The following is a 25,101-nucleotide window of genomic DNA, read 5'->3' on the forward strand; positions in this document are numbered from 1 at the left end:
ATCTAGAAGAGGGCCCCAAATAATTCAGGGGAAGGAAATGCTCAAGAGAAGTCACATGACTCAGTGGATAATTCCAGTGAAACCCAGAAGAATTGAATTAGTGATAGTCTCTAAGTATACACAGTGCTTTACAATAGGTTGATTGCACTAAACGAAGAAAATCCTTTCTCTGAGGAGCTTACAATCTAAAGGTACAAGTTGGTACAGTACAATATGGAATGAGAACAGTAAGTGAGCCCCCTGGTGGGTGGTCTTCATAGCTGAAATGCTTCAAAGACAATTACCTTCTTGGAAATATGGAGGGAAGTTGGAGAGGGAGTGGCACAGGCATACAAAGAAGAGGAATGCTGCTATTTGGGGCTGGGGGGATAGGGAGAAGGAAGGAAGGGTTGGATTGTGGGTCTGAAAAGAACCTCATCATAAGAGTGGGTAAAGAGATCAGACTGACATTGGCATGGTAGAGTTTCATGATTTAGAGGACAAGGAGGATTTAGAGAGAGGGACAAACAACATACCATACGACTTTCTATTACAGCAAATACCACATCCTTAAAGACCCAGATATGGAAAATGCTGCTTGCAACAGCTTCTTGCCAGTGTGAATGGCTTCTACAACAGAGAAAAGAATAGTCCGGAATGGTTCCAAATGAAATACTGTATGTGAGAGGGCTTTGCAAGCAGCAAAGCAGTACAAATGTAAGTCATCATCATATTCTGCTTAGCTTTAACATCATTAAATTTTTGTTTGGTAAAATATTTTAAGACAAAAGGTTAACAGTAGAACTTCCTATTTTCAGAGATGTTGTCAGGAACAGATTTGTTATTATAAATGCTTCATTTGTTTCCATTTTAGCTCATTACAAATTCTTGTAGTAAATGTTCCCCAGAGAGCTCTCTACTCTCCTTATGTAAGTCCAGGGAGAGGAAATCCCGGGGCAAAATACCTCTAAAAACCAAAATCAGTCAAAGGGAGAAATAAAGTTTAAAACCCGTTTATTGCTTACAAACTGCAGTCCAGGGCCTTCTCTCTCCTCTGCTCCTGAAGCAAGCAAGCAAGCCTCTCCCTTTAAACTCCCAAGTTCAGACACACCCTTGGTTGCCCAGGTAATTACCTATTGATATGGAGATGAACTTCTCTCCACCCCTGAGAACTCAAATGCACTAAAGCCAGGTGAGATACTCTGGGAATGTTACAGTTTTACCCACTAGCCACCCCTCCAGAAATCTCGCCTTACAACCTACTTGTTCCCCTTCTTCCACAATGGTCCGTGAGTGAGAAAACTGGAGCACTGTGACCAGACTAATAACATACAATAACAACAGCAATAAAATCATGACAATCCTCAAGCAGGAGGATTCAGCTAGGTTCAAAGTCCCATGCTGATTAAGTGGACAGCTCTTCCATTCCATAGGCAGGCAGTAGCAGAGGATTCAGAGCAATCATCATGTGGCAGCTGCAGCCAAGAGGCACATTCAGGCCACAAGGACTGTAGGAGAAAATAACCTTAAGGGCGATAAGGTACATGTTTTAATGACACTGGCATAGGCAAATCTTGATCATCAGGTAGGATACATGCAAAAGAGTGGTCTTGTGATAAAGCAGTGGTAGGAATGGGATCTCGACCTGGTCTAGTATACCAGACTTTCACCCCCTCCCTGTGGGAGTTACAGATGGGTTGATATATAGGGCTACGGGAAGTACATGCACTGGCCATAAAGATAAAACAAAACTTCCCTGCAAGATGCTCTTACCTCCTGGACATTTTGGGTACACTACTGTGACCTTTGGGGGCCATTCAGCTGTTACTCCAGGAATACACACGAGGCCAGCTTCCAGGCCTTTCCCCCAAGGTGCCAGAAGGGCCAGCCATCACTGCTCTGTGTGTCAAAATGTCCAGGACCAGGTCCATTCAACAGTGTCTCCAGGGCTTAATGCAGTAGGGGCTGGCAGCAGGATGTTGCTCTGCTGGTCATATCCTGCTTCAGTAACTCTTCTTTCGTTTGGATGTACAATTGTATAGGAGAGGCAGCAATGTGTGTGAGCATATCCAGAGGGCTCAAAGCTCCTTTATGTGGCTTCTCATTCAAATGCCACAGCATGGTCCATAGGCAAACTGACCAACCCCGTAGACTATTACTGTGTGACTTGAGGCCATTTCAACAAACCATTGTACCTCTCTATCATGCCTGCCCTAGTAGGATTTTATGGCACATGAACTTTCCACTTTATTGCTAATTGCTGTATTCATTCTTACAACACATGTCCAGTAAAGTGTGTGCCTTGATCACTCGCAATCACCTGCAGCCGGCCGTAGGCTGCAAAGAGATGCTTCAGGCCCCTCTTGGTGGTTTGCTGATCTGCATGACATGCAGGAAAAGCAACCAATAGTCCAGTAGATATGTCCACACAAATCATGGCATACCGATATCCTTCTGATACGGGCAGAGGCCCAATATAGTCTATTTGCCACCTGACAAGGGGTATTGGCCCCCTTACTATTGTACCATGTTGCTGTGGGACTTGGTGTAAGTCCCTCTTACAGCCCGCAAGGCACTAATTCCGGGCTCTGCTGACTTCTTCAAAGGTCAATGGCAAGCCCAACATACAGGCTACAGCCCACATTGTCTTTTGCCCCACATGCAACAAACGCTTGTGTAGTCATTGGGCCACATCAGAGGCAGGCTTTCCTTCTAGCCAGCTCACGTGGGCCAATGTGTCTGCTTCATCATTCCCTGGGGATGCCACAGGCAAACGGCCAGTCACATGATACAGTAACAGTCTTAGTCTGACCTGAGGTCGACAGGTCTTGCCAGAACTCTTGCCCCCAAAGTGGCTAGTAATCAACAATTCAGTTGGCATGCTACCATGTCAGTAGCCACAGGGTCAAGCCCCGATAGATGGCCCAGCTATCAGTGCAGACGACTATGGGGGAAGGCTCCTGGGTGGTCACGAACCATACTGCCCACAACTAGGCCCATTGACTGCTCTTCCTCTCTCCATCCTCCATCCATATTGTCTCAGTCTTAGGATGGAAAGCCACAGCCTTCCACTTTGGGGGCTTCCCATGACTGGAGCCATCTGTGTACCAAGCATCTTCAAGTATAGGGGCTTTTCCTTCCTGATAAGGAGTCTTGACTACCAAGGGCTCAAAAGCAAGTTCTTTCTGCTTTCCACTGGTATATGTCGCTGGCCCCAATAAGCGTTGGAGTTCTCCACTTAAGGGACTGATAGAGAGTGGGCTGTGCTGCTGTAAATATGTGCCCTATTTGGCCAGTGTAGGCCTGTGTGCCATGCCACTCCATGGCCTTTGGCTACAGTCTTGCACCCACCCCATGTTGGGATAGGTGGTTATTACCTAGGTCGGAGCTGTTCCAGCAATGGGCTCTGTAGCCAACAAGGTGTGGTACAAGGCAGCCAGTTGCTTCTCTGTCAAGGTGTGCCGGACCTCTGCTCCTTTCCAGAGTTGTGACCAGAGTCCAATAGGTTGGCGTGTCCATTCAAGCCACTGCCAAAGACCCCATCCATAACCATCTTTGGTTACATGAACATCTAGCTCCCAGGGCCTTGATGAGTCCATTACATTCAAGGGCTGTATGGCCTTGACTGCCTGCTTGGAAGCAGTAAAAGCAGCTGCACATGTCTGATCCCAGTCCACCTGATGCCCTTTCATACCAACCAGTATGAGGGCTTCAGAATTTGTGCCAAGTGTGGGATAAAGACTCTCCAGTATCCCAAAGGACCCAAAAATGCTTGTAATACTGCCACAGTGGTAGGGGTGGGGAAAGCCTGGGACCTTGTCTATAACTGCTGCAGGAACTTTAGTTTTACCCTACTAGACAACTCCCAAGAATTTCACAGACAAACCAGGTCCCTGAACCTTGTGCTGTTCACAGCCCATCCTTTCTCCTGTAGATGTTGCAACAGTCTAGGAACTGCCCCTTCCAAATCTGAAAGAATCAGATGTGAGCATAATATCATCAATATAGTGACACAACCACACTGTTTGTGGTTTCCTCCATGTGGCCAAGTCCTGGGCTATAAGTCCATGATGGTGGAACTGGAGATATCCCTGTGGAAGGACAGTGAATGTCCACTGCTGGCCTTCCCACATGAAAGCAAACTGTTCCTGGCTTTCCTGTGCTATGTCAATAGAGAATAAAGCATTAGCAAGTTCTACTACATAATGATACGTTCCCACTTCATGGCTGAGGGTGTCTAGAATGTCTGCTATAGAGGGGACAGAAGCATTCAAAGGGGGTGTGACTTTATTCAATTCCCTATAGTCTACAGTCATACGCCAGGAGCTGTCTGGCTTTCCCACTGGCCACACTGGGGAATTAAAAGGACTATGAGTGGGCTTTATGATGCCCATCCTCTCCAACTCCTGAAGAATTTCTCCAATTTCCTTGTGTCTCCCAGGCAATTTATACTGCTTAGTGTTTGTCACACACTGAGGTACAGGCAGAGCTAATGGTGGGTACTTAGCATGTCCCCTCAGAACTGCCTTTACCACACATACCCTCAGTCTGAACTCACCCTCAGTGGTCTGTAACCACAGGCCCTGCAGGATACCTACCCCCAGAACATATTCAGGGATGGGAGAAATGTACATGGTATGCTCCTTTGGGGGTAAACGCCCTATCCCCAATGAGATTTGGGCTTTCTTCACTCTAATTGCCTTACCCCCATAGCCATCTATCACAGCAGGGGTCCTGGGAAAATGCTCAGGGTTGCCATGAATCAGAGAACACTCAGCTCCTGTGTCCACCAGTGCCAGGACATGTTGTACATTCACAGGGACCAATGAATTGCTAATTCTACAGGTGGCCTCTTGTCCCCATGATGTCCCCCAAGATGGGGACTTTGACCAACCCCTCAGTCAAACCGCGATGCCCAGTCATCCTCCTGTGGGGGTGAGGGCTCAGGCGAATCCTGAGTACTGTCTCCCATGAAGTTTTACAGGGACACGGGCTGGACATGAGGCCTTGACTCTGGTTTCTGTGCCCTGGACCTCAGCGACTGGACCTGCTGCTCTGGCTTTAATTTGTGCCACAGTTCTAAACTGAGTTTTCCTTTCACTACCCTGGCCTTTCTCAAATCAACCCACATCTGGGTCCTCGAGACCTTCACAGGGCCTTTTGAACTTCTCCTTTCAGTTGTGGCCTGTATTTCCCTCCATGCCCTTATTGTTTCAACCTCCCCCAGATTTGCTGAAGTATGAGTAGCCTCACTTATGGGTTGCCCTAGGTCGGGGCAAGAGTATTCACTAGGGACCCAAAGAGAGATGTGGGAGCCTTATGCAGCACCAGGTTTCTCATTCCTATAGTAAACACCTCCTTATCAGGGCCCTGGGGGTCTATATTATAGATAATGTTTTCCATACCCAATTCCTGCCATACCTATTGGAGCTCTGCATATGTTTTCCAAGTACTGAGAAAGTATGGTAAATCACCCTGATTAGGCCAAACTATCCTGATGGCAGCTGTCAGCCATTCCAGGAGTGTCTGATTCCCTGAGGCATGACAGGCATTTTGCAACCACTGCCAGAGGGAAGGGTGAGTCATCAGGGAAGCCATTCTACTCATCTCAGTACCTGACAGAACAATGTTTTCCACCCCCATATAACAGAGACATAAAACCCATGTAGGCAGAGATTCTGATGGCCACTGCCTATACCAGACGCTCATGTCCCCCTGCTCATCCTGGGTATAGGGGCGGAGCGTGGAGTGCTCCACAACCTGGGGATGGGGCTGCTCCTCCCCGTAAGGAACCCCTGGTTGTTTTGTTTTTATTATCTTAATTACAGCTGGGCAGGCCTTTAAAACAGGAGAAGATGGTACCTCTGGCGGCCGCCTGGGGCTCCTCCACAAATTGCTCCTCCTACACCATTTCCAGGGCTGAAGGCACTACTCTTTCCTCCCAATCCCCCATGGCCTCCTGCAACATGGCTTTTCCTACCATTTCCCCCCTCGCTGCTGCTAAGCAATCTTCTAGGAATGTGACCTGCCTTTTCAGTAACTGTCTCTAGTCTTTAACAGCATCCCATAGGTTATCACCCACCTCCCCTAAGCCATGCTGAAGTGTGTCTCTCTCCTGCCTAAGTCCGTTGTTAATCCTCTCTCTCTTCTGTATAACATTTTCAACTATCTCAATGAAAAGAGACCCTACAGTTTCAGCCGCTACACGGCCCCTAAGGACTCCAAGCAATCTTCCAAATCATTGAGGGTTAATTCTGCAACTTCCGGTGTCTCCACCCTTCCACAGTTCTAGGGAAGGCCCCACCCCATAACAGGTACTTTACCATAGACCAACTCCCCACTAGGGGTTCCCAACTTGGAAGCCCCACAGCTGGGGTGATAATAACAGGTGAAGTGGCACCCTCTGCCGCTGCATCCACTGGGGCCTCCCCACCATAGACAGGAGCAGCCCTCCCAAAGGTTGCACCCATTATGACAGATTTGCGGTACAGAGGCACCCTGCCAACTGCTGCTAGATGTAAGTCAGGGGAAGAGGAAATCCTGGGACGAAATACCGCAAAAAAACAAAATCAGTCAAAGGGAGAAATAAAGTTTCAAACTGGTTTATTACTTACAAACTGCAGTCCAGGGCGGTCTCTCTCCTCTGGTCCTGAAGAAGCAAGTAGGCAAGCAAGCCATCCCCCTCCCCTTAACCTCTCAGGTTCAGACACATCCTCGATTGTCCAGGTAATTACCCATTGATATGGAGATGAATTCTCTCCACCCCTGAGGATATGCAAATGCACTAGAGCCAGGTGAGATACTCTGGAAATGTTACAGTTTGACCCACAACTTACCATTGAAGTAATCTTGATTTTCTCATCAGTGAAAATCCTCATTCCTGCCTACACTCTTGCTACCCAGCCTCTTTTCTACCTTTGTTTATATAGTCACATATCTTCTTTAGCTTTTATTTTTTGCTTCTCTCTGTAATTTTTTATTAAGGTATCATTGATATATAATCTTATGCTCAGGATTCAAATGAGCAACATTGTGGTTACTACATTCCCCCTATTATCAAGTCCCTACCAGGTACCCCATTACAGTCACTGTCCATCAGCATAGTAAGATGCTACACAGTCACTATTGTCTTCTCTGTGCTATACTTCCTTCCCTGTACCCCCCCTATATTATCTGTGATAATCATAATGCCCCTTAATCCCCTTATCCCTTCCTTCCCACTCACCCTCCCCAGTACCTTTGGTAACTGTTAGTCCATTCTTGGGTTCTGTGAGTCTGCTGTGGTTTTTTTTCCTTCAGTTTTTGCTTTGTTCTTATACTCCACAGATGAGTGAAATCATTTGGTACTTGTATTTCTCTGCCTGGTTTATTTTAGTGAGCATAATACCCTCTAGCTCCTTCCATGATGTTGCAAATGGGAGAATTTGTTTTCTTCTTATGGCTGAATAATATTCCACTGTGTATATGTACCACCTCTTCTTTATCCATTCATCTGCTAATAGACACGGTTGCTTCCATTTCTTTGCTATTGTAAATAGTGCTGCGGTAAATATAGGGATGCATATGTCTTTTTGAATCTGCAATCCTGTTTTCTTAGGGAAAGTTCCTAGGAGTGGTATTCCTGGATCAAATGGTATTAGTATTTTTAGTTTTTTTGAGGAACCTCCTTACTGCTTTCCACAATGGTTGAACTATTTCACATTCCTACCAGCAGTGTAGGAGGGTTCCCTTTCTCCACATCCTAGCCAACATTTGTTTTGTTTGTTTTTTGTATGTTGGCCATCCTAACTAGTGTGAGGTGATATCTCATTGTGGTTTTAATTTCATTTCTCTGATTAGTGATGTGGAGCATCTTCTCATATGCCTGTTGGCCATCTGAATTTCCTCTTTGTAGAAGTGTCTGTTCAGATCATCCATGCATTTTTTAATCAGGTTATTTGCTTTTTGGTTGTAGTGGTGCATGCGCTCTTTATGTATTTTGGAAGTCAGCCTCTCATTGGATATGTCATTTATGAATATATTCTCCCATACTGTGGGATGTCATTTTGTTCTACTGATGGTGTCTTTTGCTCTACAGGAGCTTTTTAGTTTGATATTGTCCCACTTGTTCATTTTTGCTTTTATTTCCCTTGCTCAAGGAGATATGTTCATGAAAAAGTTGCTCATGTTTTTATTCAAGAGAGTTTTGCCTGTATTTTCTTCTAAGAGTTTTATGATTTTATGACTTACATTTAGGTCTTTGATCCATTTCTAGTTTACTTCTGTGTATGGAGTTAGCGAGTAATCCAGTTTCATTCTCTTACATGTAGCTGTCCAGTTTTGCCAGCACCAGTTGTTGAAGAGGCTGTCATTTCCCCATTATATGTCCATACTTCTTTATCATCTATTAATTATTCATATACATGTACGTTTATATCTGTGCTCTCTATTCTGGTCCATTGACCTATGGGTCTGTTCTTGTGCCAGTAGGATACTGTCTTGATTACTGTGGCTTTGTAGTATAGCTTGAATTTGAGTAGTGTACTACTCCCACCCTCACTTTGTTCTTCCTTCTCAGGATTGCTTTGACTATTCGGGGTCTTTTGTGGTTCCATATGAATTTCAGAACTATTTGTTCCAGTTCATTGAAGAATGCTTTCAGTGTTTTGATAGGAATTGCACTGAATCTATAGATTGCCTTAGGAAGATGCCCATTTTGACAAGATTAATTCTTCCTACCCAAGAGCATGGGATGAACTAACATTTATTAGTGTTCCCTTCAATTTATCTTGAGAGTGTCATGTAGTTTTCAGGGTATAGGTCTTTCACTTCCTTGGTTAGGTTTATTCATCGGTATTTTATTCTTTTTGATGCAGTTGTGAATGGAATTGTTTTCCTGATTTCTCTTTCTGCTAGTTCATCGTTAATGTATAGGAAAGCAACAGATTTCTGTGTATTAATTTTGTATCCTGCAACTATGCTGAACTCACATATTAGTTCTAGTAGTTTTTGAGTGGATTCTTTAGGTTTTCTTTATGTATAATATCGTGTCTTGTGCAAACACTGTCAGTTTAACTTCTTCCTTCCCAATCTAGATGTCTTTTATGTCTTCGTATGGTCTGATTGCCATGGCTAGGACCTCCAGTGATATATTGAATAAAAGTGGAGAGAGTGGGGATCCTTGTCTTATTCCCGATGTTAGATGAAAAGCTTTCAGCTATTCACTTTTAAGTACGATGTTGGCTGTGTGTTTGTCAATATATGGCCTTAATTATGTTGAGGGACTTGTCCTCTATACCCATTTTGTTGAAAATATTTTCATGAATGGATGTTGAATTTTGTGAAATGCTTTTTTCAGCATCTATGGAGATGATCATGTAGTTTTTGTCCTTCTTTTTGTTGATGTGGTGGATGATGTTGATGGATTTTCGAATGTAGTACCATCCTTGCATCCCTGGAATAAATCCTACTTGATCATGATGGATGATCTTTTTGATGTATTTTTGAATTTGGTTTGCTAATATTTTGTTGAGTATTTTTGCATCTATGTTCATCAGGGATGTTGGTCTGCAATTTTCTTTTATTGTGGTGTCTTTGCCTGGTTTTGGTATTAGAGTGATGTTGGCCTCGTAGAATGAGTTTGTGAGTATTCCCTCCTCTTCTACTTTTTGGAAAACTTTAAGGAGGATGGGTATTAGGTCTTATTAAATGTTTGATAAAATTCAGCAGTGAAACCTTCTGGACCAGGAGTTTTGTTCTTAGGTAGTTTTTTGATTACCAATTCAATTTCTTTGCTGGTAACTGGTCTATTTAGATATTCTGTTTCTTCCTGGGTCAGCCTTGAAAGGTTGTATTTTTCTAGAAAGTTGTCCATTTCTTCTCGGTTATCCTGTTTGTTAGCATATAATTTTTCATAGTATTCTCTAATAATTCTTTGTATTTCTGTGGTTTCTGTAGTGATTTTTCCTTTCTCATTTCTGATAGTGCTTATGTGTGTAGACTGTCTTTTTTTCTTGATAAGTCTGGCTAGGGGTTATCTATTTTGTTTATTTTCTCAAAGAACCAGCTCCTACTTTCATTGATTCTTTCAATTGTTTTATTCTTCTCAGTTTTATTTATTTCTGCTCTAATCTTCATTATGTCCCTCCTTCTACTGACTTTGTCCCTCATTAGTTCTTCCTTTTCTAGTTTCATTAATTGTGAGTTTAGACTGTTCATTTGGGATTGTTATTTTTTCCTGAGGTAGACCTGTATTGCAATATGTTTCCCTTTTAGCATGGCCTCTGCTGTGTCCCACAGATTTTGCAGTGTTGAATTATTGTTATCATTTGTCTCCATATATTGATCTCTGTTTTTATTTGGTCATTGATCCATTGATTATTTAGGAGCTTGTTATTAAGCCTCCATGTGTTTGTGGGCTTTTTCATTTTCTTTGAGTAATTTATTTCTGTTTTCATATCTTTGTGATCTGTGAAGCTGATTGGTACAATTGCAATCTTTTTGAATTTACTGAGGTTCTTTTTGTGGCCTAGTGTATGATCTATTCTTGAAAATGTTCCACTTGCACTTGAGAAGAATGTGTATCCTGCCACTTTTGGATGGAGTGTTGTATAGATGTCTGTTTTATCCATCTGTTCTGATGTGTTGTTCAGTGCCTCTGTTTCCTTACTTATTTTCTCTCTGGTTGATCTGTCCTTTGGAGTCAGTGGATTGTTGAAATATCCTAAAATGAATTCATTGCATTCTATTCCCCCCACTTAATTCTGTTAGTATTTGTTGTACATATTTTGGTGCTCCTATGTTGGGTGCATAGATATTTATAATGCTTTAACTGACTCGTTTATTGTTTTATAATGTACTTCTTTGTCTCTTGTTAGTGTCTTTGTTTTGAAGTCTGTTTTATCTGATACAAGTATTGCAAGTCCTGCTTTTTTGTCTCCCTTTTGTTTGCATGAAATATCTTTTTTCATCCCTTCTCTTTTTGTCTGTGCATGTCTTTGGGTTTGAAATGAGTCTCTCGTAGGTAGCATATCGTTGGATCTTTTTTTTTTATATCCATTCTGTAATTCTTTGTCTTTTGATTGGTGCATTCAGTCCATTTACATTTAGGGTGATTATCAACAGAAATGTACTTATTGCCATTGGAGGCTTTGGATTCGCGGTTACTAAAGTTTCAACGGCAGCTTCTTTTCTATGTAGCAGTCTTCCTTAACTCAGTTGTTATGCTATTATAAGTACAATGTGAAGATTCTTTTTTTCCCCCCTTCTTTTTCCTCCTTCTCTCTTTTTTTATTTGGTGTCATATTCTGCACTCTTTTTGTATCCCCACACTAACTTAGTGGTAGCTGATTTAATTTTGCATTTGGTTAGTATTTAATTGGTCTACTTCCTTTGCTGTGGTTTTATTTTCTCTGGTGACAGCTGTTTAGCCTTAGGCACAGTTTCGTCTAGAGCAGTCCCTTTAACATACACTGTAGAGATGGTTTGTAGGATGTAAATTCTCTCATTTTTTGTTTATCTGCTAATTGTTTAATCCCTACTTCTAATGTAAATGATAATCTTGCTGGATACAGCATTCTTTGTTTAAGGCCCTTCTGGTTCATTGCATTGAATATATCATGCCATCCCTTCTGGCCTGTAAAGTTTCTGTTAAGAAGTCTGATGATAACCTGATGGGTTTTCCTTTGTAGGTGATCCTTTTTCTCTCTCTGGCTGCTTTTATCACTCTGTCCTTGTCCTTGATCTTTTCCATTTTAATTATTATATTTCTTGGTGTTGTCTTCCTTGGGCCCCTTGTGTTGGGAGATCTGTTCACTCCCATGGTCTGAGAGACTGTTTCCTTCCCCAGATTTGGGACATTTTCAGCAATTATTTCTTCAGAGAGACTTTCTGTCCCTTTTCTCTCTCTTCTTTTGCTGGTACCCCCATAATGCATATATTGCTCCATTTGGATTGGTCACACAGTTCTCTTAATATTCTTTCATTCCTAGGGATCCTTTTTTCACTCTGCCTCAGCTTCTTTGTATTTCTGTTCTCTAATTTTTCTTACATTTACCATCTCCTTGACCTTGTCTAATCTGCCTTTAAATCCCACATTTGTATATTTCATTTCTGTTACTGTATTTTTTAAGGTGTCTGTCTCGCTCCTGAATTCTTCCCCTAGTTCTTCAATATTTTTCTATAGCTCCATTAGTATGATTGTGACTTTTATTTTTAATTCTTTTTCAGGTAGGTTGGTGATTTCAGTCTTATTGAGCCGTCTTTCTGGTGTTTGAGGGATTTTGGGTTGAACAAGTTTCTACTGCCTTTTCATAGTCCTGGAGTGATGGGAATGGTTACATGCGAGTGGTGTGACTGTCTTCTGGAAAAACCAAGTCCCTTCCTGCTTCCTTGTCACAGTACCTTTGTCTTCTGTGCTGGTTAGCTGCACACAGCGAGTGGCATCTGGGTTAATCTTCTAAACTGCCAATCGCAGTGCTGCCCTCCTGCTGGCCTAGGTGATGTTGGGGGTCACAGGTGAGTGGCGTGCATGTTTGCCATGAAGGCAAAGCCCTTTCTTGCTTCCCAGTCACTATGCCTGTCTCCAGTGTCAGGGGTGGTTAGCCATGTGAAGGGAGAAGGCTCTGCATTAAGGTGTGAAGTTGGTATAGGTTGGGCTGCTCTCTGCCTTGTGTACAGGAACGGTGTGGACAGTGGGTTTGTGCATAGATGCCAGCTGGTACGTGAGAGGGAGAAGCAGCAGGCTTCTTATTGCAGTGTGGGGCCTCAGGGCTGCATTACCTACCAGGGTGATAGGGTGCCTGAAGCTCCTGAAATTTCCCATCCTCCTGGGCTGAGTGTGCCAGGATGATTTAGTCCACCTGTTCCTTCTCCTAAACCCTTGCCCATTTAGCAGCCCTCTCACTGTTGAGAAGTCTTTCAAAGCACCTGCTTTTCTTTTGTCCCAGGACAACCGGTTGTGAGAACCTTTTCACAGTCTTAGTCTCTGACTTCAGTTGTCAGCCCCTCTAATCTCCAGAGCACCCTGCAGTGTGGGTCTGTGCTCATGGGGTAGATTTCTAGGGCTGGGTTTTTAGCAGTCCTGTGCTTCCACTTCCTCTCTGCTCTGATTCTCTTCCTCCCACTTGTTAGGTCGTGTGGGGAGAGTACTTGATCCCACCGGTTTGCAGCTTTTTTACTTTATCCTTTTCTGTGAGATGTTCACTTCTCCCAGATGTAGACTGGCTCGTGTAGTTTTACTTCTGGTCACGCTTTTAGGAATAGTTGTATTTGCTGTAATTTTAAAATATATGTGGTTTTGGCAAGAGATTTCTGCCTCACTTCTCATGCTGCCATCTTTTTTCCTACTGCATATCTTCTTTAGCCTCTCAATATCATTTTATACTCTGTCTCATTCTAACAGGTCTTCGAGTTTGTTTACTGAGAAATTAAAACAATAACAGGATGAACAAATTGGTGGAGAACTGAGTATGAAGGAAAAATAAATGTCAGAAACTAATGTGAGGCCAGGGTAAGGTTTACACCAAGTATACAGCATTGGTGACTTTATAGCTGTGCCGTACATTTGGCTCAAAGTGTCTTAGCAGACAGATCAAGGAAAGAAATGTCAGTCACATGACTTGCATGTGTCCATAAGGTAAACAAGAACCAATGTCAGAAGAAACTTAGATTTTCTTGAGACCTGCGAAAAATCCCTCACATGGGTTTTTATAAATGCCAGTTTGTTAAGTTTGGATTTTTCCTGAGGGCACTGGGAAGCCAGTGAAAGCTTTTGCATCAGAGGATGATATACACAAAACTGTATTTAAAGCAAGTATAGGAAAGCCCGAATGAGTTGGGGAAAACTAGGTAAACGTAGACCAGTTAGAGATGAGCTCCAAGGGTATAGACAGGGATGTATTTGGTGATCGAAAGGAAAGAAAAGCTATAAGTTGTGTTAGGAAGATGGGCAGGGTGACATTGCTTAGATATGAATTGAAAGGGAAGAATCAGATGCCTGTAGGGTTCAGGTCTACCTAGAGAATTGTATAATTATCCCTTGCAAATATAAGGGGAGGAGAGATGTGTGAAAATAGAAAGTACAGAAAGTTATGAAACAGGTAAGATAAGCATTATGGATTCTTATAGTCATATTTTAGAGCAAGCAGAACAAAGAAAATGGAAAGCTACTGTTTATTTAGCACTTTATATTTTATGAAGTGCTTTTATATGTAGTATTTTGTCATTATGACAATCTTGTGAGGGAAGTAGTAAGTATCCTCATTTTACAGATTAAAAGTCAGAGATGGTGATTCACTGATGCACCTAAAGCCATGTAACTTCTGAATGGCTGTTTTTCCCCACTGTGTCACACCCCTGAAGAAGTCCTTCTGCTTGGAGGTCTTGATGTAATATGACAGTATAAAGATGACAAAATCAGGACAAGGTTAGAGTTTTGCCATCATTATGAACCTTAATTTTTTTGCTTTGCTTTACTGTAATTGTTCTACTGGGGACATTTGATATGAATAAGACTGTTTGCCCCTACACTAAATGTCCCAGACTGCTGTGCTTTTTAAATTTCATATATGCTTTTTATAGTTCTTTAATCTCTTTCACTGCTGTCAGCTGTTAGTACTTGATGTGTTTGGCGTCTCCCCTACTCCTGCTCAGTTGTGCTCCTGGAAAGCAGATTTAATATGCTTGTTACTTTTAAGGCACAATTTTAAGAGTGACTATACTTTGAATGTGGGCATAGGGAATAATCTTATGAAAACATAACTCAAGTGTTATGATATGCTATGTTTTTATGAGTAAAGAACAGACGTATTAATGCCTGATCATTCTTAGAATGTATAATTTTGGCTGTCTTCTAGGTTATTGGCTAATTCTGGATAGTTAAAGGTGTTAGATAAGTAACCTAAAAAGGTAAGCTGTCAGTATGTATATTTAGTATATGACCCTAGACCCTTACTTTATCTATCTATCTATCTATCTATCTATCTATCTATTTATTTGTTTGTTTTATTTTGGTATCATTAGTCTACAGTTACATGAAGAACATTATCTTTACTAGGCTCCCCCCTTCACCAAGTCCCCCCCACATACCCCTTCACAGTCACTGTCCATCAGCGTAGTAAGATGCTGTAATATCACTACTTGTCTTCTCTCTGCTGCACAGCCCACCCTGTGCCCCTCACACACTATACATGCTAATCGTAATGCCCCCTTTCTTTTTCCCCACCCTTGTGCCTCCCTTCCCACCCATCCTCCCCTGTCCCTTTCCCTTTGGTAACTATTAGTCCATTCTTGGGTTCTGTGATTCTGCTGCTGTTTTGTTCCTTCAGTTTTCCTTTGTTCTTATACTCCACATATGAGTGAAATCATTTGATACTTGTCTTTCTCCGCCTGGCTTATTTCACTGAGCATAATACCCTCTAGCTCCATCCATGTTGTTGCAAATGGTAAGATCTGCTTTTTTCTTATGGCTGACTAATATTCCATTGTGTATATGTAGCACATCTTCTTTATCCATTCATCAACTGATGGACATTTAGGTTGCTTCCATATCTTGGCTATTGTAAATAGTGCAGCAATAAACATAGGGGTGCATCTGTCTTTTTCAAACTGGAGTGCTGCATTCTTAGTATAAATTCCTAGAAGTGGAATTCCTGGGTCAAATGGTATTTCTATTTTGAGCATTTTGAGGAACCTCCATACTGCTTTCCACAATGGTTGAACTAATTTACATTCCCACCAGCAGTGTAGGAGGGTTCCCCTTTCTCCACAACCTCGCCAACATTTGTTGCTGTTTGTCTTTTCAATGATGGCGATCCTTACTGGTGTGAGGTGATATCTCATTGTGGTTTCAGTTTGCATTTCTCTGATGAGAAGTGATGTGGAGCATCTTTTCATGTGTCTGTTGGCCATCTGAATTTCTTCTTTAGAGAACTGTCTATTCAGCTCCTCTGCCCATTTTTTAATTGGATTATTTGCTTTTTGTTTGTTGAGGTGTGTGAGCTCTTTATATATTTTGGATGTCAACCCTTTATCGGATCTGTCATTTATGAATATATTCTCACATACTGTAGGATACCTTTTTGTTCTATTAATGGTGTCCTTTGCTGTACAGAAGCTTTTTAGCTTGATATAGTCCCACTTGTTCATTTTTGCTTTTGTTTCCCTTGCCCGGGGAGATATGTTTATGAAGAAGTCACTCATGTTTATGTCCATGTGATTTTTGCATATGTTTTTTTCTAAGAGTTTTATGGTTTCATGACATACATTCAGGTCTTTGATCCATTTCAAATTTACTTTTGTGTATGGGGTTAGACAGTGATCCAGTTTCATTCTCTTACATGTAGCTCTCCAGTTTTGCCAGCACCATCTGTTGAAGAGACTGTCATTTCCCCATTGTATGTCCATGGCTCCTTTATCGTGTATTAATTGAACATATATGTTTGGGTTAATGTTTGGAGTTTCTATTCTGTTCCACTGGTCTGTGGGTCTGTTCTTGTGCCAGTACCAAATCAGACCCTTACTTTTTAAAAACAGGTACTATTGGTGGTAACAGGGAAATGTGATGATTGAGAATTTTTGGTAAATAGAAATCTAGTTGCCAAAGGTGTGAAATGATTGCTCAGTCCCCTTTAGTCCAGAATTGTTTGTGACTGCTTCTCTCAGTCCCCAGTGTCTTCTGTTGGAAAGGTAACAGATACTCCCTTTTATCTCAGTAAGTCTTCCTTGCTTAAATAGTCACTGAAGTTTCATGCAGCCCTCCTCTGGCTCACTCTCTATCCTTTTTTACCTTCTGTGAAGAAGTTTTTTAATAAATATTTATTGACTGTCCACAGGGGTATTGTTCCTGTAGGAAGCACTGCAGTCCTCAGTGTGAAATCTGTATCTCCAGTTGGCTGAATAAAGCATTTTGTGACACCTGGTACACTGTGTGTAATTCAGATATGTGGACTATGGACAGCCTCTGCTTCATGAGCCCCCAATCTACCTTCAAATAGAAATTATGTTTTTTCGAAAATTTACTTTTCAAATTAATTTTTAAGTTGATCAATTGGTGACTAATCAGTAAATTCATTAAGGAATCTCATTTGGATGGAAATGATAGAGAAGGAAGAGGAAAGGTGATTTCCTTTTATACTCTAATGAAAGATGAAATTAATAAGAGTTGATGTTATTAGAACTGAGCAAGGTCAATAACTAAAACTCTTAGCATTTCAAATGTGGAAGACAAGATTGAATTTGTCATAGTGTCAGGAAGGAAAATGTTGATTTCTTTGCACAGGTAGTTTCAGACAAAGGAGATACTTGCTAGAAATACCCACATATCACCTTGAGCCCAGAAAAATTGAAATGATTTTGATTAGCTTTGGTCTTTGGGAAATGAAGCTGTGATACTAGCATTTTATGGATCTAAATTGGACTTTGGTAAGAAGTTCCAGGTTTGATGCTCTTTAGGACTCATAACTGAAAATAAGATTTACAGAGATGATTGGTAGAATACAATTTTTTATGCCCTTACATAAATGCATTTAAGGTGTGAAAATATTGTCTAGAAATAGGTCATCAAGGCCTTGAAGTAAAAGAGATTTCCTAGAAGCCCTTGGGCTTTAGTAGTTGTCCTGCTTTGCATGAGACCATTTCAGTATATCCATTTTATACTGACCTTTCAAAAGGAGAGAAATTTGCTTTCCTTTTTTTTTTTTGCTTTTATGTCTAAATATCTATTACAGGAACATACATTTGCTGGGCATTCAAATATCTCTCATGAGTTGTTTATTGGTGAATGAAAACTGTTTTCTGAAGGGAGCAAGTAGTATGCTCTCTAAAGATAATCAGATTTATCAGTTTGAAAATATGACAATACAACTGAAGTATCTAGATTGGATGAAAACCTATGAATTATGCCTACAGAATGCTGCATCTGCTCCCTTATGTGACTTCAACTTTGGCAGTATGATGAAAGTAAATTATTAAACATTTGAAAAGCTTCACTGAATGAAAACAATCAGCAGCTTGATGAATTATGTTTAGACCTAGCATTAGAGAGGCTTCACTCTTTATAGTGCTTGTGAGCACTGAGGCCAGCTCCAGATATTTGAGGGACATTACGCAAATTTCCCCAAAGCAGTATGGTTTGGAGTTATCTGATGCGTCCGTTAGTTTTAGTGCCCTCTGACTAACGAGGCCAATGGTGGGTGAGTATCAGCCATATGCTTTAAAATAAAGCAATGAGATTGGAGGCTTTAGACTTTCATTGCATTTCATTTGTCACCTGCATTGAACTTTCCTTTAGAAAACCAGACAACACTGACCTGCCAGGGTCTATAGGGAGATTCTGCTATAATAAATCTTTATTAGGTATTACAGGATATAATAGGGACAAGCAATAAGCTAGCCAGAAAGGGAGAGGTAGGCATAAGGGACATATTTTGAGCTGAAAAGGGGATAATGAGATTACACCAAAAGAAAGTTTATATCCCTCCTTGTCTATCCTCTCTGCCACTACCTTGACCTAGCACTGAAACTTGCTTGTAGATCTCTCCTTATCTTTCCTTATTCTAGCTTCCACCACACTACCACACCCATTCATTCCTTACTTTTGAGACCCTCTGTCCTAATGGAAATTCCCTAGTAGGGTATTATATAATAAGAGAAAGACACCAAGGAAAACTGTTAGTTTTCCTTTGTTTGTTGTATTTTTGAAACTCACTTCCTACACCTCCTGTACCCATGCCTTTTCTTTATTGATGTTAACCAAATAAAACCTTTATCAGATAATCTCTTCTCCCATATTTTTATGAAGGGACTCTAGTTAAGCATAAGCCATTTCCATACATTATTTAATGACATTGAAGATACTGTCAGAAGCATTCTAGAAAACAATTTGCTAAAAATACATGTGCATATTGACTATGTAACATACAAAAACAAGCTTATACCTTTTCTTGTTTAGGTAGGGAATGAATTTTACATGGGCCTTCAGTAAATGAGCATTCTTATAGATAGATTCCTCTTTGTGTGATTTACGACTTCTGTCATGAGAGACACTGCCGGTTTTTTGTAACAATGTCCAAATTTCTGTTCTTGTTGAGTCTATATAATGATCATATTTAGTTGAGTTTCTGAGTTTTATCTTTTAATTCAAACCTTTTATATAATCTTGAATGTGTAAGTTTTTCCCACTGGCATTTACATTTGATTATAGCAGTGTAATACAAAAGTCAAAGTTAATATGCTTGGGGAAAAAGTTAATATGCTGAGATTTTTAGAAATGCTTGTAAGTGGAAACTTGCCTGAAAAAAGTGAGACTTTCATCAAGTATTTGGTTAAAGCTGTTGAGCCAAAGCAAGAATCTTTATACATACAGATAAATGAAGGGAAATGTGGTTTTGCTATTGATTCCTAATATTATTGATTGAGGAAAAGATAACTAAAGGCAGGAGGTGAGCCTAATTCCCAAACAGTGACAAATAGTGAAACTCATACCACTAAAGGTTTAAGAGTCTGAATGCTAGGACGTACTTGTTAAATGTCTCCTCCAATATCTATTTAGACAGTTCTGGCTTTTGAGTGCCCCTTCCTTTTCCTTTCTTGAAGAGCTTGCTAAGTTAGCCTTCTAAAACTTCTTATGATAAACCATGATTACATCCTATGATTTTGACAACTGAAGGGTTCATTGGATTTTTATGCTGTCAAGTACAATAATCATTAGTTCATAAAAAGTATAAGAGGTCTGGCTTTCTATCTCCCTTTTTCTTTTGAATTGAAACTAAGGCAACCTTCTCCTCTTTGAGCTTCAATCTTTCTACTCCAAGTTTTCTTAGTAATGAAATTGAGCAAACCAGTGATTGACCCATGAACCCTGTACTTTAGAATGGTACAGTAAAATTGTTTCCTATAAGTTTCTGACCCAAACTCCTACTTCAAGAGTCAGCTAATATTTCTATAAAAGACCAGATAGTAAGTATGTTGAGCTTTGTGGGCCCTAAATGTCTCTGTTGCAACTGCTCAACTCTGTTCTAATACATAAGTAGTCATAGATAATAAATAAATAAATGAGTATAGTTGTGTTCCAGTAAACCTCTGTTTACAAAACAGACTAATAATTTCTCCAAAGAGTATATATAAATAGCCAAAAAAGATATGAACAGATGTTTATCATTATTAATCATTAAGGAAATGCAAATCAAAATCACTTTGTAAGCCACTATGGCTGTTATTTAAGAAAAAAATGGAAAATAGTAAGTGTTGGTGAGGATTTGGAGAAATTAGAACCCTTGTATATTTCTGGTTAGAATGTAAAATGGTAAAGCCACTGCGGAAAACAGTTTAGCAGTTCTTCAGAAAGTTAAACATAGGATTATCATTTGACCCAGTAATTGTACTCCCAGGTATGTACCCAAAAGAATTGAAAACAGATATTTAAATACTTAATACATAACTTTCATAGAATTACTTTTCACAGTAGCCAAAAAGGTGGAAGCAACCCATATATCAATCAATGGATGAATCAATAATTAAATAGTGGTTTATCTATACAAAGAAATATTATTCAGCCATAAAAAGGAATGAACCTCAAAAACATTATTCCAAGTGAAAGAAGCCAGACACAAAAGATTATATAATATGTGATTCCACAATATATATGGAATATTGGATGCAATATCTAGAAAAGATTAAGCCATAAAAGATAAATACAATATCCAGAAAGCAAATTAGTGGTTTCTAGGAACTGTGGGGAAAGCAGGAATGGGGAATGACTGTTTAATGTGTATGCGGTATCCTTTGGGGGTGGATAAAAATGTTTTGGTACTAGATGAAGTGATGGTTGTATAACACTGTGAATGTACTAAATGTCACTGAATTGTATACTTTAAAATGGCTAATCTTATGTTACAGGAATTTCGGCTTAATAAAAAATAAAAAACAGGCAACCACTCTGGTTGGCCATAGTTTCCCAACCCCTGCTCTACCTATAGCTTGAGTACCTTCCATTTTCTATCTCTGTGAATTCTCTTCTTCTCTGATGTCATTTTGGGTATTAGCTGTTAAGTGATAGAAAAGGCTTTTCTGGCCATGGTGCAGCTTGACTACCAAGAACTGACAAAGTTTCAACACCAAAATTTTCTCTGAGGATTTTCTCAGTCACTTTAGTATTTGTGATATAAAGACAGAAACAAAACTTGTGGCAACTGGTCTGAGTCAAAAAAATATGCAGAGCATGTGTGTGTGTGTGTGTGTGTGTGTGTGTGTGTGTGTGTGTGTGTGTGTCTGTGTCTGTGTAGGTACACAGAAATGCATAGCTCAAAAATTCTGTGCCTGACTCTTAGCCCCTATAACATTTATAATGGCAGATATAAACATTAACACATCATATACAGATGAAATTCTGTATATGTATATAAATGTAAATATATAATATACATAATATCTGTGAGAGTTCTTTTTCCTATAGAGCAGGGGTTGGCAAACCATGACTCTCAGGCCATATCAAACCTACCACCTACACTGGAAATTTTTTGATATAACCATATAAATTTTTTAATAGCAGCTTTGTTAAGATATAACTCACATACAGTTTAGCCATTTAAATTGTGCAATTCAGTGACTTTTAGTATATTCCCACTTGTGCTGACATTACCACAATTAATTTTAGAAATTTTTTAACACCCCTGCAAAGAAATACGGTACCTATTAGCAGTCACTCCCCATTTCCCTTAATTCCCCCAGCTGCTGACCACATTATTCTACATTATATTTCTATGGATTTGTCTATTCTGGATATAAATGAAATTATACAATATGTGGTCCTTTATGACTTCTTTCACTTACAGTGTTTACAAGGTTCACCCATGTTGTAGCATGTATCAGCACTTAATTTCTTTCAATGGCTGAAGAATAATCCATTGTATGAAAGTACCACATTTTATTCATCCACTTATTAGCACATGAACATTTTGGTTTTTCCATCTTTTGGCTATTAATAATGCTTCTATGAAAATCTATGTAAAAGTTCTTGTGTAGATTTATGTTTTTTCTTGTATATATACATAAGAGTAGAATTACTGGATCATATATTAACTCTGTGTTTAACTGAGAAGAAAACATTGTTTTCCAAGGTGACTGTACCATTTTACAGTTAATGCTTGTTAAAGTCCCCGTATCTCCACATCTACCCAACAGCTATTATTATCATCTGTCTTGTAAATCAAGTTTTATTGGAACAACACCATACTCATTCATTTACACAATGCCTATGACTACTTTCACAGTACAATGGCAGAATTGAGTAGTTGAGAAAGACACTGTATGACTTGAAAAGCCCAAAATATTAACTATCTGGCTGTATACAAAAAAATTTGCCAATTGCTGCTAAAGAGGTAGTCTTACAAAGTTAAAGTTAATCATATTTTGAATATCAGTATAGTTTGCTAATTAAAGGAATTCTTTAGTACATCCCTTTGTATGACTCTCTTAAGTGGTCTACAGAAACCTATAGTTGCTTAAGACAAAGTATACCTGTATAACCAGTATCCAAGAAACTAAATTATATCTCTTAGATAGAAATTTGATGTTTAAAAAAAAGTAATTCATTATTATAGTTTATTACCAAAAGCTTTGCGATAAATGGTAAAAACACGAAAGGTAAGTATAGTATCAAAATATTAAATAGCAGTAAACATGACGTCCCAAAACATATGAAATGTATATCTTAGAGTATCATAGAATGGAGAGGGAAAGGTTCTGTTTTTAATACAGGAATGGTATGATGGGGAGGGAATTTTCAGGGAAAAGCCATGTTGGACAGACTTTTGAGGATAAAACAGGTGCTAAATCTTAAACATTTCCAACTTTGTTCCCAGAAGCAGCCTATAGCCAAGTGACCCCCTGGCTTGTTTTCAAATATAGACTGGGGTAGCTAGAGATATGAAAAGCTGTTATCAAGATCTTTCCCAGTTTTTTAATATGGGGAAAAAAGACTAAGTTGAGAATGCCACCAAGATAGGGAAGGGGTGGAGTGTGGAGAAGAGTGGAAATGTGAGTCAGTCACACAGAAAACTTTATTACTTTGCCCCTGAACAGTTTTGTTTACTTTTAATTGTGTATAGATAAATAATATTGAATGTGCTAGGAAACAAAACAATCATTAAGGGGCCTTAGATTGAAGAAAGCAGGAGGAGTTAAGGAGCCTTTCCAAGAAGTTACTTTGGTTTTCTATGGGCACACAAATGTATAACTTAGCAACTGTGTTCAACTATGAGGCAGGCTAGGGCTGCTTTATGTGATTATAAAGTAGAACTTGTTTTAAACAGAGCCAGTTTCCTTGTAGAGGAGATATTCCTGAAGGATTTGTTAATCGAGGTGTTCCAGTGATAGAGTTCTTTTTTAAAGGTACTGTAAGAAATCACAGGCCCAGGCTAGGTAACAAGCCAACAGAGCAATGATGCCTGGCTTCTCTGTTATCAATTAACAGGTGAAAAGGTCTTTGACGCCAACACATGACTCGGAGACCTGACAAACCATCTAAAATATAACCTGTCTGAACTCTGAAACTATTATTGGAGCAAAAGAACATGTATATACACACTCAAAATTTAAAAAGGTTTGAGTGACTGATCTGGGATATTTTCTCCTTCTTGATTTGTACTGCAAAATTACTTCTTGTATAGAATGAACTGAAGCCATATCAACAAATTATTTTCTGTGGATCATTCACTGGGTCCCAGAAATGGTAATTTCTTCAGAATCTGAGTCTTGCTGTGATAGGCATGAAGTATAAATGTATCTGTAGATCAACACAGAATTATAGAAGAAGAGTTAAAATCAGTATATATCAGAAATAAGTTCAGTTAAAATTAGACATAGTGGAGCTGGGAGCGAGTACACTACTGTCATTGAAATTAAAACTTTAAGCAAAGTAGTGAAATAGTTCTTGTTGAGTAGAATAGGGATGGTTTCCCAGAGGAGTTGAAATTTTTGGAAAAGTGTGAATAACAGAAGAGATACTTGGTGAGCCACAGTGGTGAATACAATCTGATTTTAGAAGAACCAGCCATAGGAGCAGAATAACCAAACAAAATAATTTATTAAATTATCAGATGTGGTATGCAGAAATCATCTCAGATTCCTTGGGGCAAAATTCAAATGAATGCCCTGGACCAGCTTTCTCTATTTCCTCTCTAACCTCCTTCCTTAATTTCTTACAGTATAGGATCCATCCGCTGTCACCATTCTATTCATACCAGCATCAGTGTAATTTCAGGCTAAAATTCCCAAATCCATTAGCCTTTACCCAATTGTTTTTCTTCATGATCTCTTTGCCATATTTAATGTACCCTCTCAAAACCAGTCATTTGTCTCAGTGATACTGTGCCAAATTGGCTTTCCTTCTGCTTTTTAAAAATTTCTCCTTTTCTCCAAGAGTGGCCCAGGAAGAAACAGAAAATCTGAACAGAACAATTACCAGCAATGAAATTGAATTGGTAATCAAAAAACTCCAAAAAAATAAAAGTCCAACACCAGATGGCTTCACAGCTGAATTCTACCAAATATTTAAAGAGCCAATAACCATCCTTCTTAAAGTATTTCAAAAAGTAGAAGAGGAGGGAATACTTCCAAATGTATTTTATAATACCAGCATCACTATAATACCAAAACCAGACAAATACACTACAAAAAAAGAAAATTATAGACCAATATCCCTGATGAACATAGATGCAAAAATCCTCAACAAAAATATTAGCAAACTGAATTGAAACATACATCAAAAACATCATCCATCATGACTAAGTGGGATTTATTCCATGGATGCAAGAATGGTACAATATTCATAAAACCATCAACATCATACACCACATTAACAAAAAGGATAAAAACCAATTAATCATCTTAATAAATGCTGAAAAGGCATTTGACAAAATTCAACATGCATTCATGATAAAAACTCTCACCAAAATAGATATAGAGGGTATGTACCTCAAAATAATAAAGGCCATTATGACAAACCGACAGCTAACATCATACTCAATGGTGAAATGTTGAAAGCTTTTCCTGTAAGATCAGAAACAAGAAAAGGATGCCCACTCTCACCACTTCTATTTAACATTCTCCTGGAGGTCCTAGACACAGCAGTCACACATGATACAG

The 25,101-nt window shown here is 39.5% G+C and overlaps 1 protein-coding gene across 12 annotated transcripts in view; it reads left to right on the forward strand.

The window, feature by feature from the left end:
• EDA (ectodysplasin A) overlaps nt 1–25,101 on the forward strand; it is a 642,485-nt gene that overhangs the window by 266,992 nt on the left and 350,392 nt on the right. The window contains exon 2 of one of the 12 annotated variants that reach the window (XM_057495645.1): nt 536–685. The exons of the other annotated variants lie outside the window; for them this stretch is intronic. Coding sequence (XP_057351628.1) covers nt 536–553 — 18 coding nt within the window. The 3' untranslated portion in view covers nt 554–685. Of the gene's footprint in view, nt 1–535; nt 686–25,101 lie in introns of those variants that run through there. 12 annotated transcript variants of the gene reach the window in all.

The sequence above is a fragment of the Manis pentadactyla genome, chromosome X, assembly GCF_030020395.1.
Source record: "Manis pentadactyla isolate mManPen7 chromosome X, mManPen7.hap1, whole genome shotgun sequence".
Lineage (NCBI taxonomy): Eukaryota > Metazoa > Chordata > Mammalia > Pholidota > Manidae > Manis > Manis pentadactyla.